The 19,193-nt window shown below is 49.4% G+C and overlaps 1 protein-coding gene across 1 annotated transcript; it reads left to right on the forward strand.

The window, feature by feature from the left end:
- Window positions 1–277: 277 nt before the first annotated feature.
- On the forward strand, window positions 278–15,309 carry LOC135921069 (solute carrier family 2, facilitated glucose transporter member 8-like). The gene is made up of 6 exons (XM_065455386.1): window positions 278–723; window positions 3,957–4,218; window positions 5,603–5,842; window positions 6,890–7,072; window positions 11,046–11,228; window positions 14,282–15,309. The coding sequence occupies exons 1-6, from the start codon at window positions 281–283 to the stop codon at window positions 14,975–14,977; spliced, it is 2,007 nt and encodes a 668-aa protein (XP_065311458.1). The 5' UTR covers window positions 278–280; the 3' UTR covers window positions 14,978–15,309.
- Window positions 15,310–19,193: the final 3,884 nt, after the last annotated feature.

Consider the following 19,193-nt stretch of genomic DNA (forward strand, 5'->3'; position numbering starts at 1 on the left):
GAGGCGTTGCTCCAGAGAGAGGGTGAAGACGACCAGCGTCGAGCAATCCGCCTGGCCGTGGAGGCCGTGAAGACACACCGTCCTCAACGCGCGGGGACTGCTGCGTCCTCCCCCACCCCCCGCCCCCCTACCTACGTGTAGGTTAAGAGGCAGGAACCCCAGCTCGGTGGAATATTAAAGTTTTCAATCAAACAATCAATTCGTGCCACGGCGAACGTGCTTCACTGGCTCGCGCGAAGAGCTTCACGCAAAGAAGAAGAAGAAGAAGACGCCGAGAGAGATGACGCGGACGGCTTTCGCATCGCAGCCCTCCGCGAGTACCGCTCCCTCGTCGCAGCAGTCCACAAGTGCGGCAGCCTATCTGACCACGAGCCCGTGGACGACGGTCGGGGCGGCGACCGACACGCGTGCCGCGTCGGCGGCTTTCACCACCGGTTCCGGCAGATGGGCCGCAGCTTCGGCGCCAGCTCTCGCGACGAACCGCATCCCGGAGACAACGTGGCGTTGGTTCCAGTCGCGCACGCGGGCCGGACAGTTGCCGACGGTGCAGCAGAGCCGTGGGTCCTCGGACGCCAAGCGGCTCGCCTCGTTCGCTGCCCCGTGGGCCGGTTCGCTGAGCGTGGGCGCTTCCGTGGGCTACTCGATGCCGGCTGCCCGCAGTCTCTTGCGCGCCACGGACAATGCGACGGAGTACTTCCACATCAGCAACAAGGAAATCTTCTGGTAAGGCGCGACTTATGTATGCGCCGCTCAAAATAAACATGAGAACGTGAGGAAAATCTTAATTAAAGACCGTGCGAATGTTCGATAGTCCAAGTGCGAATTGAATAGCCCTCTCATGATATTAGACTTGTGTTTGAATCTAGAATTAACTGTTAGATGTGGTCCAATATTCGTTTCTGTTCGAATATGTCGGATCATTGGGGGAGAGACTGACACAAATGGGTACTCTTCCGAATTACGCTGCTGCAGGAGAATAGCGGGTGCTGAATAGAAGTATCACTACCACTTTGCGAACGCATAAAGCAGCGAAGAAGTTTGTTACTTAAAAGCACCTTAGTTTACGGGACATACAGTTCCAAAATGCATTAAGTATATGCGTTTTTGTCGCTGCCATCTTGAGATGTAACCTCAGCGTTTCAACTACCACCCGCCCCCCTCTCCTTCAACTGTAATGCCGTCTTTTTCGCTGGGGGTATGTGCTAAACGTAAAAATAAAGCATCAAGACAAATTTTCTTCAACTGGAAAGTTTTGTTCTGAGAATTCGGTATGGCTTTCTTTTGTAGTTTCGAGCTACAGCATGCAGGGTGGATAACAATTTTCGCCTTCACGGAGACAACAGCAACACATGTTGAGGGGAAAAAAGAAAACAAAAGAAGAGGATACATAATTGCTCGCAACACTACAGCAGGAACTAATACGCTACATATCACTCGGTTATAGACATGAATACATGTCATACATAAGAAATGAATATCGCCAAATGAGTTCATTAAGCAAATTACAACATCCATTGCCCTTGTGCAACAAGATTATCAGACATCAACTAAAAACAGCAACTGCACTAAACAACAATGCTTGCAAATAAGTACACGTAATAGAATAGTGTGTAAAACAGCGCCATCGACTGGTCATGTTACTGTTTTCTCTTTAAACGTACTGTTTTTGTTTTTTAATTTAATTATTGTAGGTATGTTATGCCTCAGGTGGCTGTAGTTTGTAATAAGTGTCAACGTTCACTACTTTTCATATTTGCGGACTTCGCGTGCATTCGGTATTGATGCTCAAGGTACCCAGTAAAGGGAAATAAATTTTTAGCAAATGGCGAAGACACATAAAGCGATTGCAATAACCTATGCTTATAAATGTCTTCCCAGATCACTTTGGCACTGAGAAACGCAATGCCGCCTATATGACATGTAGCATTCTTTCGTTGTACCAAATCGGCACATGATTTTTTTGCAATAGGGTAGTAATCAATAACTAAAATATGCTAAATTACTTTCGTTCTGAAATTTCATGCTTTACTGCGGTAGCTGTATTATTGGTGATAAAACAACAAAATAAGGCACTCCGCATTTTCTCTTCTGTCCCCACAAACTGCAAATCTTTCTTTTTTTTTGGCATCGCCGCAGCCTGCGCTTATGTTTCTGACTTACAATGAACGATCCAGGAAAGCAATGTCCGAAAGCGTGGAATCAAACTGCATCTATCGCGAAACAGCATTTGTTAGAAATTTGCGCATGAATGAGCCAGCGGTTTAGCCATAACGTTCACGTGCACTAGACGCTTAATGTTTACGCAGCATCTGGTACAATGAGCGAACAAGGATAAGCACCTTATGGTCTTCCAACTTGCCCGACCATAGATTAGTTGGAGTATGTTCGGAGTGTTCAGCGGAAGATTACCAACAATCAAAGGCGTCTCTGTATAGAGCAACCCTCGCCCCACGCAATTCTTAGCTGTCGCAGAGACAGTCGTAGAAATATTTGAAGTTCCTGAGCCGGTGGTTACTGTTACACAACCTCCGGCTTCCCGAGAAAACCCTGAAGTAGTAGTAAGCATTTCAAGTTTCTAAATTCATGAGAGGGCTTTAGGTAGCCCAATTATGGAGCAATATTTCTTCTTTGTAATTTAACAGAACTGAATGTCCATACACATGGATACTGGTACTCTGAAGTAGCTGCACAGGAAACAAAATGGATGTTAGTAATGTGCACCCATTACCTTCCTTGTAGTTTCATGCACTTCGCATCCTCGGTTGTTGCTTTATATCAAAAGATTTTTAGCTAATAGATTATGGGGCTTACGTGGAGTGAAATTTCGGGAAAACAACTGCGATCAGCCTGAATGGAGCGATGCACTTCACAAGATGTATACCGGTGTCGAATGTTCTTGGAGCAGCGAACGTTACGGCATCGCGCAGCGTTCTAGATATCGTCTTTTAGAAGAACAAAAATTTACTGCTTTCAACTTTCGGGCTTGCGTCCTTGTGTATGGATTTTTCTTGTTTCTTACGACGTTTCCACCGTCATCTTCATCGCTGTCCTTGGGCACCTCATTCGGCAAATTGAGCAGCCACTCTGCAATACGCGCCATAATTGAAGCCATCTGCACCAAAATCCTGTTCAGAAGCACTACTGCAGCGTCCTAGCGACTACCGTTGTGCGCGCAGATGTTTACTCTTCAGCAAAAAGAGTTGATAGAGAATCGCCGTCTACCAAAAAAACTGTTACCATTTACCACAGTTTCATCAAGAACACCTTGCAATGCGATTAGTTAGTCTGCGACTCACGTGCCGAAAGTAATGGGCATAATCACGTAGAGTATCTGCTGCACGCTTTCATTTCAGAATGATGTGAGACTTCTCAGTTACGCCCTGTTTTGTCCAAACACAGCCAGGTGACAGTGCAAATCACCAAACAGCAATATGAACGAGCGTTCGTGAAACGTCGTTCGTTTTCTAAAAAAAATATTTAGCAGATGCCTAGAGAGGTGGACGTCAGGTCTCACAAGGGTAAAAACGAGCAAATTCGTATTGGATAATCTGTGTACCACCCGCCTTTATGTGATATGCTCGTGTTGCTGATCGCGGTTGCCGTAGTAAAGTATGTGTAAAGGACTCATCTGCCCGAGTACTGTGTAGGGCCACTTCACGTACGCGCACATTGACGCCACATAAGTTGGCAAATGGTCTGCCGTAAAGTGACGGCAACGCGTGCCATGCGTCTGCAAGAAAAGCGCATGGCTTGTTCCTTTATACATCGGACTGATCACTAGCATACACTGCCACTCAGTACTGCGTCGTCATGTCGTCATGCCACATTCATCTCGTCTCTTTGCTGCAACTCTACAGTCATTTTGCCCCGACGGTAGAGTAGCGGGTCGGCTACGAGCTCCTGCGGACAGCCCCCCTATTAACTGTGCGCGTCGCTAAACTTCACCCCTCACTCAGGTTCGACTCGCTTCTCCTGCTGGGCGCCGTGTTCGGATCGCTATGCGCCTGCTTCGTGGTACGCTCGCTCGGCCGGCGCAGGATGCTGGCGGTGGGCTGCCTCGGCTCGCTGGCCTCATGGTTGGTCATGGCCGCCGTCTCTGCCGAATCCTTCCACCTGCTCACGGCCAGGGTGCTCGGAGGACTGTGCACCGGCGTCGTGTCGCTCGTCGTTCCCGCCTACACCGCCGAGGCGTCCCCCGCCAAAGACCGCGGAAAGACGGTGAGCAGCTGGGACACTTGACGCTGCAGTTGTTGATTGGGCCACTTATATAGGCTTCCGAAAGCATTTGCGCAAGTGCCATCTGTTCACGGGTTCGGCTTCCAACCGCGCAGGTAGTATATTAGCCCAATTTCATTTCCCTGTTCGGTAATAACTCTACACTTCAAGTAAAGACCCCTCACTGACCTCGCCTATCATTTTCTTGGCTTCAGTGAATGCATATACTTCCTGTTGTTAAGGGACTAAAGAAATTGATCCCCTTCGGTTCTCGTGATTGTTCTCGTCCATTGAGCTAATATTTTGTCTATCCTATCCGCATGCTCAGTCAAAGAACTGACTTTCTAATGCCTAGAACATATGCGACGGACATCGAGCGCGAAAATCTTCTTTGCAACTGAACAGAAATCGCCACGAACTCATCCCTGAAGTTCAAGAAAAACCTCATCACTAAATTCTACAGCGCGTCTCTGATCGTACTGCGCCATTTTCTCTAGCTGGCTCACGAACGCTTCGCGTACACCCGGTGCCCACAATGCGTGGGATCCGCATATATTTTATGCGTTGCATATTGCAATCACTCAGTTCAGCCCTTGGGCGCGGCCGGGCAGCCACCATTACCACGTGACGTGACGTCACGACAACCGGAGGGAAAGCTGGGCCCCAACTCGCGCGGTCGCGCGCGGCCGCAGCCACCACCTGACTCCCGCTCCTCCCGCTAGGGGCGCTGTGCCGGCGCGTGACGTCACAGAGGAAAAGCTGGGCCCCAACTCGCGCGGTCGCGCGCGGCCGCAGCCACCACCTGACTCCCGCTCCTCCCGCTAGGGGCGCTGCGCCGGCGCGTGACGTCACGGAGGAAAAGCTGGGCCCCAATTGGCGCGGTCGCGCGCGGCCGCAGCCACCACCTGACTCCCGCACCTCCCGCTGTTTCCAATGTACTTTCCATGGGTGCCAAGAACGCCGTTGTAGCCGGTGCTGGAGCTGGGTTTGTACATTCTGCATTAGCTTCACTGGCAACCACGTATATTGCCGTTACAGCACTTCTCGCCTCACTACTGGTACTTGCACACAGAATGACCAAGAATTAAAATAGCTAAACCAAGTAGTACCGAGTAAATCCAAGTATAACCAAGTATTGCCGAGAAAATCGAGTGCCGCCAAGCAATACCTCGCCCTCAAAAAAAAAAAGACCGCACAATATGCAATGCATTCTTGGCTTAACCAAGCTAAGCCTGGCCATTTTTTCTTTTGTTTTTGTGTGTGCTCGCTATTCTGTTCAACTTTGCCCTGTACACTCGCAAACGCGTGACTTTCTGTATATGAACGCACATTGTGAAGGCTGCGAAACCGCAAGGCCCTGCCTGCCTTCTTCATAATAACCCCGCAGTGCGGCGCCTACCAAACGGGCGTGGCTGCGGGAGTGCTCATCATGTGCGCCTTGGGCAAGTTCGCCAACTGGTCGCAGCTGGCCCTGTGGTGCGCGATGCCGCCGGCGATGGCGCTCCTGCTGCTCTGGAAGGCCGTCGAGTCACCTCGCTGGCTGTACGAGAACGCGCAGCACGAGGACGTGCATAAGGCGCTGCGGATCCTTCGAGACAACACCCTCGAGGCGGACGCCGAGTACGAGGCAAGTGCTTGCACACCACCCTCGAACAATGACGCGTCATTGTTCTGATAGAACAGAGTCCCATTCAGAGCTCAACGAAAGATTGCCAGAGTCAGGAAACGGAAAATCGTTTAACGAAAGGAGGCGGAAAGTTTTGCAGTGAAAGGTACATGCAGGTAAATGATACTGTAGGTACTGCAGGTACAAATGTACTGTAGGTACTGCAGGTACAAATGTACTGTAGGTACTGCAGGTACAAATGCAGTACAAATGCAGGTACAAATGTACTGCAGGTACAAATGCAGGTACTCACTATCCTGGGTTTGCCGTCCGTTCGTGGCGTATCACCGAGTCATGACACAGCAAAACGGCATCTACACCACTGACTTCAACGAAATCGTGCCAGTGAGCACACATATTTTCGGCGTCACCCACCGCGGTGTGTCACTGGCTATGGCGTCGCGTGACTAAACACGAGATCGCGGAGTCGACTCCAGGCCGTGGCAACCGCGTTTAGTTTTGGGGGAGGGGGAGGGGGACTGCAAGAACGCTCTTGTACCGGAAACTAGGTGCACGTTAAAGAACCCCTGGTAGTCAAAATCAATCAAGAATACCACAATACGGTGTGCCTCATAATCAGGTCGTGATTATGGCTCAAGAAAATCCCAAAATTTTAATTTCTGTGTAATATAACTCTGAATCACGCATGAAACTCAAATGTATGCCATCGGTTCCTACGAATCTCTAAAAGACGAAGTTTCACCGACTTTGCCGTGATAAATGCTGTGGAAACAACGGATTCAATCCTGGGGGAAAATATCGCATGTACGTTGTTTCTGGACAATTCGGGACGTTGCCTGGCTGTGGCTATTTTGGACCTTCCTCTGGCACGCACCACGCTTCAGTTTCTGCGGTGAACACGAAGCATAACACTTTGGTTCTGAAATCTAAAAGACCTAAAAATACATTTTTTCCACACATTGCTAAAATTTTTGTTTCTGCATTATTTTAACCTTATTTTCCTGCACCCCGCTGTTCTATTATAATGCGGCAACCCCGCGTTCCCAGGAGATCGAGGCGATCTACGTGAAAACGCCAACGCCCCTCATGCACTACATGCTGGCCGTGCTGGTGATGTTGGTGCAGCAGTTCTCCGGCGTCAACGCAATCCTGCTCTTTGCCTGCGGCCCCCTTCACGCGGGCTTTGGATACGCCTCGCACGACACATTCATCGTGCTGTCATCCTTGCAGGTACTGGCCTACAATAGCTGCTCCGCAGACAAAAGCGCAAATTAATGTCAACTTCAATGCGAGATACGACCGCACAACATGCGTTAGCTTCCGCAGCGTTGTCGGCTGTGTATGAAGTGGAGAATATTATACGAAACGAATGAAACCCCGACGCGAGAAATCTCGGACTTTCCTTTTAATTGTAGGAGGGCACCTTTCAGCATTCCTAAACCTGGCACGTCTGCGTCCAGTATGTTGTCCACTGAGAGTGAAAATTATTGGCGCAGTTATATATAGATACTGTCGACGAAATTCTTCCGAAAGTCGTAAAATTTTGCGTTTCCCCTTGCTTTAGTAAACGTGCCTATGCCGGCGCGTTACATCCACCACGTGCGTCATCAAATGTGCATTCTAACCGCTGAAGCTCATTCGCTGAATCCCGTATCTATGCTTAGAGTTATTTAGCTTGACATGTCAAGTCAGATTACTTATGTGGCATAAGTTCTACGTTTTTCTTAACTGCAGTAAAGGAGGTTCGACCAGTATAATGTTACGAATTCTTTTAATCTACCGGATACTTCTTTTTTTTTTATTCTACCGCTAATGACTGACCGATCCTAGTACTAGCATATAGGCGCACAGTTTGTAAATCGGGTGCATAGTTTTCAGTTCTTCGTCCTGTGAGCTACTTCAGTGCTTGCTTTTGCCACTTGTCGAGAAGGGCAGTGCGCATCTACTTACTATGCTCCGATCATTCGGCGTTTGTCAAAAGAACGCGTGTAACTTTTGTTTTAACTAGGTGAAGACAGGATGTGTAAGCGCTGTCTTTAGACAGATTATTCATGTTTGTCAGCATCCTGAGTTGTTCATGCCTACCGCCTAACCAAGTTTTTTGCTAAGGTTGCTTCTATTTACCTTTAACCTTTTTAAGTGCCTTTGTGCTGAGGAACCGACACATTTAGGACTGCGCAACAATAACTACCTTGGAAATTTTGTTTCATAAAAAAACGAAGCCTATAATATCGTTATTTTTTCATATTACAGTATCAGGTAGCTTTAATGAGCTACGAAGAAAATCCACATTCCAAAACAGCCGAGCGCATTACAATTGAGAAGTGTGCTGAGCGATTATATTAATAAATAATGAATATGCTTTATGGTGGCTTTCATTTGTCATTGAACGTCCGCGAAATATCCCAGGTTAGAAACCGCGCAATCGAGCGGATGTGGAGCGGTGAGGGAGGGGGGGGGAGGGGGGTTGAAATGTTATTTCGCCCCCTAATCCATGTGTTTTCCACACGACTGTGTTCAAATTAACAATGCAGATCTGACCACGGTGAAATGGTTTGCAGTCACCTTTCGTGATTCATAAAACTTCTAGTACGGTCAGTTGGCTCGTTATTTAGGGTGAACTATTCAAAATCTGAGATTAGGGCATTGGTTTTATTTCACAGAGTCGTAAAGCATGTTCCCAAGCGACAAATTTAGTTGTTGCATGCTGGTGACGCAATGCTTGGTACTTTCGCAGAACATTGGAAAGGTCACGGTGTAGGCAAGAAAATGACGTCACTACGCCTTTGCGAAACTAAATTCTCGACGAGACAGCAGCCCTCGCTCTCGGGCGCCTCCTCAAAGAACGAAACGTGCATGCGGATCACAATGATGTTAACGGCTTTGGCCTTAACGATAAAGCCAGGACACAAAGGTTTGTTAGGCACTGCTATAGAAAATCTGATGCTGAAGTCTTGATTTGATTAGCCAACATCGGAAGTATGGGGTAGGACATAAACTTTTATCCTTTAACGTTGCCTCATTGAGAAAGGAAAGTGCAGCTTCTTTCAACGTTTTTTTGTGTTTCAGCTACACTAAGTGCTGGTCGCGCATGCCTATGAAGTTGCGGTGTAAATAAGTCGAGCCTTCTGACTATGCGCGTCGCTAGATTTGAATGGCTGCTGCACGGTGACACGCGACATGCGTTTATGCGTTTGTAAAACTTTAGATGCCTGAAAGTGTATTTGTACTTGTCAACAGAAATTTAGAAATCACAGGGCAAACTTTAAATGCCTATAGTAATTTAATATCAGAGACGAAGTAAACAGGGCCGAGATTTTGTAGCGATGCCTTCCTTCACGATTCTATGCCACTATCATCTACCGTTCACGGCCGGCTGATCAATTGATAACGCTAGCGGAGCACCGTCCTTTACTAATGACGAAACGGAAAAAAAGGAACGCGAAAAGAAATAGCATTGGCAATGGCATCGCTACAACAAAATCGTGGTCCATATGAGTGTTTGAAATAGGGACGCAGCTGAGATAAATCCCTGTAATTCCCATCATTCCCATGCTGGATAAAGCACTCCATTGAAGGCAAGCTTGAACACTGACAACAAATTTCCCCGTAGTATTCCTTAACATCAGTCTGATTGAATTATAAAGCAGCGTCAGCACTTACTCATGAAGCTTAAAATTGTCAAATGCGATAAATTAAAACTGTACTTCAGTGGTGAAACCCGAAACAAAAGGTCATATCTCATTCTCATGCAGTCAACATGCCGAAATCTTTCGTTGAGAGCACATCTCAGAGAGCCTGAATCAAGGCTCCAGCAAGCGTAGTGAAATTGTTTCCGCGAAGCTTGCGGGCATTTATAAAGCCAGGAAAAGAGAACATGCTGCGGAACTGCTCCGAACGCGAATTGTAAGCGTGTATGCAAGCATATAAGTATTTGCATATTTCGTGTAAGCAACACACAAAGCGCACAGCAAGAACTAATAGCAAGGTGTAATTTCACACACGCGTTTCCGATAGGCTTTAATTTTTCTATTAACTTTCGGCTTTGGTTTTTGTTTTTCCATTGTAAAAATGTCCTTAAATATCTACATTATTTCAGTAGGATCGAGAGCCATTTTAGTGATTTTGACAGAAGCGGGGAAAAGAGCAAGACAATAACTTGGGGCCCTATAACGTAAAGCTATTCCAATATGTTTCTATTCCAATCTCCTGATGTCAAAGTTGCGTAACCACCGACGCAAGCACCGGGCGGTCACCCGCAGGGTTGTCTGAACAGACAAATCAAACGCTCTCCTCGCTCATAGGAGGTCATTTTTGTTTGCTTGAAAAACAAATAACGTTGCCTAAACTGAGCGGCTTGTCGTATCTAATTGACTTACAAGAGGCGAGGAGAACGCTCAAGTGGAGAGGGATTCACTGGGGCAGAGCCAGTGCACTGAAAATCGATAACCGGAAGAAGAGGGTGGTGCCGATGTGTGCGATTGGTCGGCTTTCCCTTACTTGGCTTGTGGTGGCTAGTCGAAAACCACGGCGGCATGCAACGGAAGCTGAAGAATTACGCTAAAAGTGACCCTCAGCATAGAAGAGTTGGCAGAATGAGGTGGTGCGCGTGCCGAAAGGGCTCGAAAACGTTACACGGCCACGCAAGAAGTTTTATTATACGCAAATACACCTATGCTCTACGGCAGGTGCGAGTAGCCAGCGTCTCAGCGATCGGCGGCAGCCATCTTTTATTCCTTTCGAAAAGGGCAGCCTGCGGCTATTCTGAAAAAAATTCTGTTTTGTTCGGCATATTAATGCATCTTTATCGCGTACATGTTACTCTGACGCGGTGAGTTTGTGCGGTTTTGTGACGTCGCGCGAAAGGGAGGTGAAGTGGGTGCAGCCCGAAATCTTTTTACCAATAGCCAAGGGCTAATGGCGAAAAGGGGTCGAATCAGAAATAACTGTTTTTCTTTTTTCTGTCAACTGTTGCATAATTAGTGTGTACACATCATATCAGATGGAGAGGTATCGCGGTTTTCGTGACGTCGCGTGACAGACAGGTGAAGTGGGCGTGGTCGAAAAAAGTTTTTGACCAATCGTGGGGGCTGATAGCAGAATTGGAATAGAAAAGTTTGGAATAGTTTTACGTTATAGTGCCCTTCGTAATGTAGCGGTGCTCAAGATTGTTCTTGACACTTGCCTTTGGCCTCGATTGCAGTTCGTGACGACCGCAGTAGCTGCTCATCTGCTCGACGCCGTGGGCCGAGTGAAGCCCCTGGTGGTGTCCGTGGTCGTAAGCACCGGGAGCGTGATGGCCTTGGGCGGCGTTTACTTCAGCGTCTCGCATGATGAACGGTCGCTTGACTACTACCTCGCCGCTCGCATCACCGTAGTCTGCAAGGTAAGCTATACGACCGAAGCAAAAAAAAAAAGAGCATAGTTCCGCATAGCAGCAGGCGCTTTCATAGGTGATACCACCAACTTCTCAAATATGGAGCTTCTTTGCCATGTGCAAAACGCTGTCCGCTATAGCATCCAAAAGTGTGCACGCGAAGAGGTCATCACTACGAAATTCGGCGTGATGCACCAGCCTGCGCACAAATAAGCAAGAGCAGATGTTGACTTATGACTCATTGTTCGTGACGTTGAGTTTCCAAATATACACTGAAAAAAAAAGCACGGTTTGAGACCCCATGCTGGTGACGGCGGTGATAAGTAAGGCTTTGTTTTAAAGCATAAGCTTTGCTCAGCTCGTTTTTCAATGGTCGTCGGTTTTGACGTCCGTAAAGGTGCTCCAAGGGCGCGCCCACGAGGGCGCTTCCAATGAGCACATTTTGGTCGTGGTTCCCTCTAATGCCACAAGACGGTGTTCTCCTACGCTCATCATCAGAGTACCTAGATACCAAGCACAGCTTTCGGGATGGGAACATGGTATCCGTAGGCACCATATTGATTCACACCTGCGCTGTGCCACCTTCGAGTGTCCAGTTAGATTTGAAAGAAGTCGTTTTATTCCGATTAGCATTCTTTGCTACTTCAGACACTTTCAACCTATCTATCTATCTATCTATCTAGCTATCTATCTTTCTATCTATCTATCTATCTATCTATCTATCTATCTATCTATCTATCTATCTATCTATCTATCTATCTGTCTGTCTGTCTGTCTGTCTGTCTGTGCGCGGGCGTGTGTGTGTGTGCGTGTGCGTGTGTCTGTGTGCGTGTGTGTGTGTGTGTGTGTGTGTGTGTGTGTGTTTGTGTGCGTGTGCGTGTGCGTGTGTGTGTGCGTGTGTGTGTGTGTGTGTGTGTGTGTGTGTGTGTGTGTGTGTGTGTGTGTGTGTGTGTGTGTGTGTGTCCAAGTTGTCTACTACCTCGGACCAACATAGGTGTGTGCTGTTGCCCGTGATGCCGTCGTACTCGCTCCATCATCGCCATTCGAGCTTCTTGATCCGACTACCATCATGGCATTGTCGTCACGTCCCCTATTCGCCGACTGATCGAGTGACTCAACATGTGCTTTACATGGAAGAATAGGTACGCGACAGTAGACGTGAAGCAGCCGTCCTCGTCGCATCGTAGTTGTTCGAGTTTCATGATTCGACATCATACAGTCGTCATGCATTCATTGTATCATTGCTGTGATGCTGTCGTGGTCGCTCTGGCATCGGCACTCTAGCTTCGTCATCCGAGCAACGTCATGCTGTTTTGTTCACGACGTCGTCGTCACACAGTCTTCGTGATAGAGTCGACGACATGCCCTCGTCTTCATCCCATTGTCTTCACACACTTATCAATCCAGTATTGTCACTGTGTCGTCGTCATACATTTGCCGTCATCCACTCATTGTCATGCAGACATCAGGATGCCGTCATGGTCGTTCAATTATCTTCACTTTAACTTCGTGATACCACGGTCGCCATACAATCGCCGTCACGTCGTCGTTTTACCATCTTGGTACATCACTAGCACGCCATTTTCATCAGGCTGTCATCGCCACGCTGTTTTTTTTTTTTGCATCGCCATTCCTTCGGAAACGTCAACCCATTGTCTGCATGTCACCGTTGTTTCTTTAAAGTGATTTCTTTTTCGTCATTCTATTGTTCTTGTGCTGGTGTCATTCAATCATGTATATGCCACAGTTGTCATGCCATTCTCCTATCGCAGTGTCGTCATACAGTCGCTGCCATGCATCCGCTGTCACAGCATGGTTGTCGTCATGCCGTCGTGGTCCTGCCATCATCGTCGTTGCAGCTTCGTCATCCGGTTGTCATCATATCGTCGTCACCACGCAATCGTCGTCAAACACTCGGTCGTATTGCCATGACGTGGTGGTCAGGCTGTCGTCATATGCCATCGTAATCATATCAGAATCTTCCTCTCGCACTGGCCATGCCTTGTTTGTTCCATTGACGCCATTCTTCCATCGTTAGTGAGTCGTCGTCATACAATCGTCGTGCAGGCTGCCATGCTCATCGGCGAGATTGGAAGGCCTGTGCCATATATAGGAAAGTGGACCGATAGCGAAGATACGCACGCGCCACCACTGGAATCATAAGCGCCGCCTGTGAAGTTGCAGGGGCCGCACCTCGACACTGCCTAAGAAGAGACCGAACCATCGGAAGAGACAAGAAACCATCGGAATTACTCAGCACCGAATGGAAAGTATTCACGCAGAAATTCATCTGGTAGTTGTCTAAGAATACGCAAGCATTGTGCCACTTACTCATCTCCACGAAGCCCGTTGTCATTATCGATGTTGTGGAAGTTGATCCCGACCAGTATGATCCATTATCAACCCTAAACAGTCGTTGATAACCGTATCATGTTCGTTATGGAACATAAGGCAGGTTTAATTAAAATAGTTTATTTCGTGAGAGTTGAACCCACGACCTTCGGTGTTAATTAAGGCGAATATAGTTATGGCACAGTTACTTAAGATTAACGTATTTAAGCCACTCGAACCCACGACCTTTGGTGCGAGAAACAATAGGAACTAATAACGCGTTCGAATGATGATGTCAATTAAATTAATATCTCATGAACACGCAGGCTGTCGCCTTCACCCGCTTTAGCGCATGTTAAAGTGACTGTCAACACTACACTTTGATCTTAGCCAAAAGGCCGAGAAGTGACTGTCAAGTTTTGCAAGGAAGTATCTATGAGGAACTGGTGCGTGTTGCTTTTCGTAACTTATTATTTTTATGCCGTTGTGACTGTCACGAACAAAAGTTCCAGGCTCGCCAAGAGAAAAACTGAAATATTTTGCTCTCTGTATGGCTTTCACAGCTGCACACATTGCTTCTTTCGCTCCAGGTGGCCCCACATGCATGTCCCTTCGTATTACTCGTTCCTACGTTTCTTGATGGCTTCGGTGTGGCCAGTTAAAATGTGTGCATAGCTCAAAAGATGTTCGTTACTTGAATTCAAGCAAGCGTGCGACCGTACCAATCGCAGGTCATCTTCACCATCGGTTTCTCTCTCGGTCTCGGTCCGGCGTCCTGGGCTCTCGCCATCGAACTGGCACCGCTACGCAACAGCGGGTTCGAGTTCGGAAGCGTGTGCGCTTTCCATTGGGCCTCGGCGCTTGCCATCCTGAGCATGTTCAGCATCGTCGGCACCACGACCGCGTCGCTCGCGCTGCTGGTCATCTTGTCCGGCGCCGTCACGTTCGCGGGCGGCATGACCGCCTTCAAGCTACTGCCGGACACGCGATGCGTCAGCCTCGAGGTAATCCTGCTGCGAGGCCAGGCGGACGTGACCACCCGCAGGGCGTCCGACATTATGCACGCGCTCAAGCCCCCCAGCGCGCTGCAGCAGATGACCAGGGCAGAGCACGAAGATCCCAAGGCACTGCGAGGCGAACACAAAGGGCACCAGCAGAAAGACGAGCACCGATCGTCCGCTACGAGCACCGCCAAGCCACAGGGCAAAGCTCACGCTAAGCCTCCGGCCAAGCCACAAGCAAGGGCAGAGCCTAGTGCTGAGCCCGAGGCCAGGGCTAAACGTGGCGCTGTGGAAGCGGTTGTATCGGGCGAAGCTGAGGGCAAGTCCGGCATGCTGAGCGCTGAAACGCCCGCCGTTTCGCCGGACGAAGCTGCTGCTCAGGATAAGGAGGAAATGTCAGGCGCCGACGAGGAAGAGCAACCATAGGCGCCTCTCGCTCGCACAGCGTGGAGCCGGACACTCGAAGTGTCAGGCTCGGTTGGCCAGTGGCGCGAGACAATTGCGCGCTGGACGGTGGACCGAGTGAGATGCGGCGCATATTGGGGCGCAATATTGCTTAATGCCTTCTACTCCCGTGCAACATTTCATTCGTCCGCTTTGAATGACTCTGTTTGGCTAGTTTTCAATTTTTATTGAACTTTATTTCATGGCGTAACGCCAAATCTTAAGCGTCACGAATGCACGGCGTTACTGTTTGTGGTCGCGCTTCCCTCTGGTGAATCTTGATTTAGGAATATATATTGTGTTTAGGTGCTGAATCTTTGGTCTTCTTCCTTACAAGTGATTTGAGCCTCTAAGGCACCGTGTTTATATATATATATATATATATATATATATATATATATATATATATATATATATATATATATATATATATACATATATATTGCCTAATAGATTTGTTCATTCTACCTGGCCACATATTTATTTATTTATGTATTTATTTACTTATTAATTTATTTATTTATTGTACCTTCAAGGCTTTACAGCACTGCAGCGGGGAGGGACATATAGAGCACTTGCAAATTTGATAAGGAGCCTTTTACCTAAAACAAATTTAGAAAAAGCTGGAAAATAAATGAATGAAACATAATTGCATGTTGTCATAAGGTACGCGGAATGACACGGTGACACGTAAGTAATTGTGCAATGCACGCGTACACGCGCGCATTGTGGCATTATGCCATCTACATTGTGCCATCTACATTGTGACAGTGTAGCAGCCTGTGTCAAAATACATTGGTGTGTTTTGTCCATCTATCGCTTTTCACGATACTTCCGTGACATGAGTGAGTGAGTGAAGAAACATTTATTGTAGGTCCGGCGAGGACGCGAACTCGTCGCGCACCCGGCTAGTCCCACGTCGGGACCGGCAGGTCTAGCCCACCGGCCCGGTCGCGGGCACGCCGGACAGCCAGGATTTGCTGTTCCAGAGCGGGGCTACGCAGAAGCGAGTCCCACTCCTCCTTGATGAACTTAGGGTATCTTGACCCGCACTCCCACAGCATGTGCGCTAAAGTAGAGGTCTGCCCGCAGGAGGGGCAGGCGTCGTCGCGATACACGTCCGGGTAAGCCTCGTGGAGAACGGACAGACACGGATACGTACTAGTCTGCAGAAGCCTAAGAGAAACGGCTTGCGCCCTATTCAACCTGGGGTGAGGGGGTGGAAAGACCCTTCTAGACATGTAGAAGAATTTAATAATCTCGTTATGAGTAGCGGGAGCATCCCTGTGGCCGTAGGGAGGAGGGGAGTCGGTGCTTCTTGCAGAGGAAGCGCGGTCGGTGAGGTCACGCGCAGCCTCGTGAGCAGACTCATTCAGGTTCTGGGGGGAACCCTCGACCGACCCTACGTGAGCTGGAAACCAGTGGATTGAATGATGCGTGAGAGCATATCGATTCGAGTTGCTAAGAAGACGAGCAGCTTGCTTGGCGATGCAACCCTTCTGAAAAGCCCTAACTGCCGTTTTGGAATCGCTATATATCTCGGAACCACGACCGTCTAGCAGGGCGAGGGCGATGGCGGCTTGCTCGGCGACTCCGGGGTCTGAAGTGCGAATGGAGGCGCAATTAGAAATCTTGCCGCTGGAGTCGACCACAACGATGGCAAAGGTCTTCCCATCGCTGTACTCCGCGGCGTCGACGAAGCTTGCTCTAATGTCTCGTTGCTTTATCTGTTTGAGGATGGCTGCTGCTCTGGCCTTGCGTCTGCCCTCGTTATGGACGGGATGGACGTTTCGGGGCACAGGGTCCACTTCGAACTTGTCTCGAATGCACCTAGGGATCGGGGTACTGACCATCGGGAATCCCGCAGGGTGGTAACCCAACTCTTCGAGGATGTGTTTACCTGCCGCTGTGGTGCTCAGGCGAGTGAGTTGCGCACGTTCTTGGGCCTCGGCAATCTCCTCGGCAGTGTTATGCACCCCCAGCTTGAGGAGATCCTCGGTATGGGTCCTGATGGGTAGCCCGAGAGCCCTCTTGACCACTTTGCGGATGAGAGCGTTGAGCTTGTCTCGCTCCGCTCTGAGCCAGTTGTGCATAGAAATTGTGTACGCAAAGTGACATAGCACGAAGGCATTGATAAGCCTGAGGACATGATTCACGGTGCAACTACACGCTGAATCGACGGTCATCATCTGTATGCATTCAACAATGCAGCCTCACAATAATGCTGCTAAAAGGAGCCATATTGATATTGTTACGTAGGAAGGCACCGACGAAAAGCTATTTAAAAGTATATTTACAAGGCAATACGCCGCAGTTGACCAAGAGGCAACAGCCCGCGCTAGCTTCCAAACGTCGTCTTCGTCTTCTTCCTTCTCGGCTCTTCGTCATTGGGAATACTACCACGTAGCACTACCCCCGGCGGCAAAAGCGCCGTCCCGGAGCGACTAAAGGCTGGACTCTGAAGCAGTGTAGTAGCGCTTGAGCCTACTGACGTGCACGACATCACTAGACGCCAGAGTAGATGACGAGGTTGAGCTCACAGGAGCAATTTCATAAGTCACAGGCGTCACCTGGCGCAGCACGCGGTAGGGCCCTGTGTATCGCGAAAGGAGCTTTTCGGAAAGTCCAACGTGACGACAGGGCGACCACAGGAGCACGAGTGCACCAGGCGAAAACTGTACGTCACGGTGGCGGGCGTTGTACTGACGCTGCTGCGTGGTTTGCGAGTCCGTCAGTCGAGCACGGGCAAGCTGGCGTGCATGATCGGCGAGGGCGATGGCGTCGCGCGCATACTCGGTTGTTGAGGTCGCAGCAGGAGGAAGTACCGTGTCAAGGGGCAAGGTCGGTTCGCGACCGTAGAGTAGATAAAATGGAGAAAATCCGGCGGTGTCGTGCCGGGAAGAATTGTAAGCAAAGGTGACGTAAGGAAGGGCAACGTCCCAGTCGTGGTGGTCCTTCGAAACGTACTTGGACAGCATGTCGGTAAGAGTACGGTTTAAGCGCTCTGTCAGGCCATTGGTTTGAGGATGGTATGAGGTAGTCAGCTTGTGTTGAATAGAGCAGGAACGCACAATGTCGGCGATAACTTTCGAGAGGAAGTTACGACCACGGTCAGTAAGCAGCTGTCGCGGGGCGCCATGCACTAAGATAATGTCACGCAAGAGAAAGTCCGCGACGTCACTGGCGCAACTGGTAGGTAGAGCCCGCGTGATAGCGTATCGGGTGGCGTAATCAGTTGCGACGGCTACCCATTTGTTCTCAGAGGATGACGTGGGAAAGGGACCGAGGAGGTCTAATCCAACACGGCTCCTATGCAAGACGAGGACGTCTTGCATAGGAGCCGCGATGTAGTGACCGTCGGGCACTGGTGGGGATGACACGAAGTCAACGTAAGTCAGTGCCGAAGGTGGCAAGCGAACGAAGTCGACGGAACTGAGGCGAGGAAGGTGTTGTTCAGCGGGATCCAGAACAGGCAGGTCGAGGCGGAGAGTACTGGCGGAGCAATCGATGAGAGCAGAATGTGCGGAGAGGAAGTCGAGGCCGAGGATGATGTCGTGGGGACAGTGAGCGATGACTGTGAAGAGCACAGTAGTGGAGCGATCGGCGAAGGAGACGCGGGCGGCACACATACCAATTACGGGGGCTGTTCCGCCATCGGCGACACGGACAACAGGCGTCGTGGCGGGCGTGATTATTTTCCTCAGCCGGTTACGAAGAGCCGCGCTCATCACCGACAAATGCGCCCCAGTGTCTATGAGAGCTGATACAGGAACACCGTCGACTTGCACGGCAAGAAGGTTCAGATGAGTGGGCAACGTCAGGAGAGGATTTGGCGGCGTAGGGAGCAATGCAGCGTCACCTCGAGGCGCTGCATTGTCTAGTTTTCCGGCTGGGAGCGGCGTCCGAAGGGAGTCGGCGAATAGGAACGACGGGGCTGGGGAGAGCGAGATTGTCGTCGTTGGGGCGAAGGCGAACGAGAAAAGGGGCGGTTCGGCGCAGGAGAATCGGTGGCGGCATGATCTGAGCGGGCAGCATAGGGACGAGAAAGGCCACCTGGGGGGCGAGAGTAGGCAGTATATGTAGACTGGTTCAGGGAACTCCAGCGACTGCGGCAGTGCCGAGAAATGTGCCCAATTCGATGGCAGTGAAAACAAATTGGCTTGTCGTCTGCAGTGCGCCATTCAGAGGGGTTGCGGAA

The sequence above is a fragment of the Dermacentor albipictus genome, chromosome 2 (genome assembly GCF_038994185.2).
Source record: "Dermacentor albipictus isolate Rhodes 1998 colony chromosome 2, USDA_Dalb.pri_finalv2, whole genome shotgun sequence".
Classification (NCBI taxonomy): domain Eukaryota; kingdom Metazoa; phylum Arthropoda; class Arachnida; order Ixodida; family Ixodidae; genus Dermacentor; species Dermacentor albipictus.

Excerpts from the sequence above, each read along its gene's own strand:
- LOC135921069 (XM_065455386.1), top strand. The coding sequence starts at position 281 with ATGACGCGGACGGCTTTCGCATCGCAGCCCTCCGCGAGTACCGCTCCC. Across the intron at positions 7,073-11,045 it reads TCGTGCTGTCATCCTTGCAG|TTCGTGACGACCGCAGTAGC; the intron begins GTACTGGCCTAC and ends CCTCGATTGCAG. Across the intron at positions 11,229-14,281 it reads GCATCACCGTAGTCTGCAAG|GTCATCTTCACCATCGGTTT; the intron begins GTAAGCTATACG and ends TACCAATCGCAG.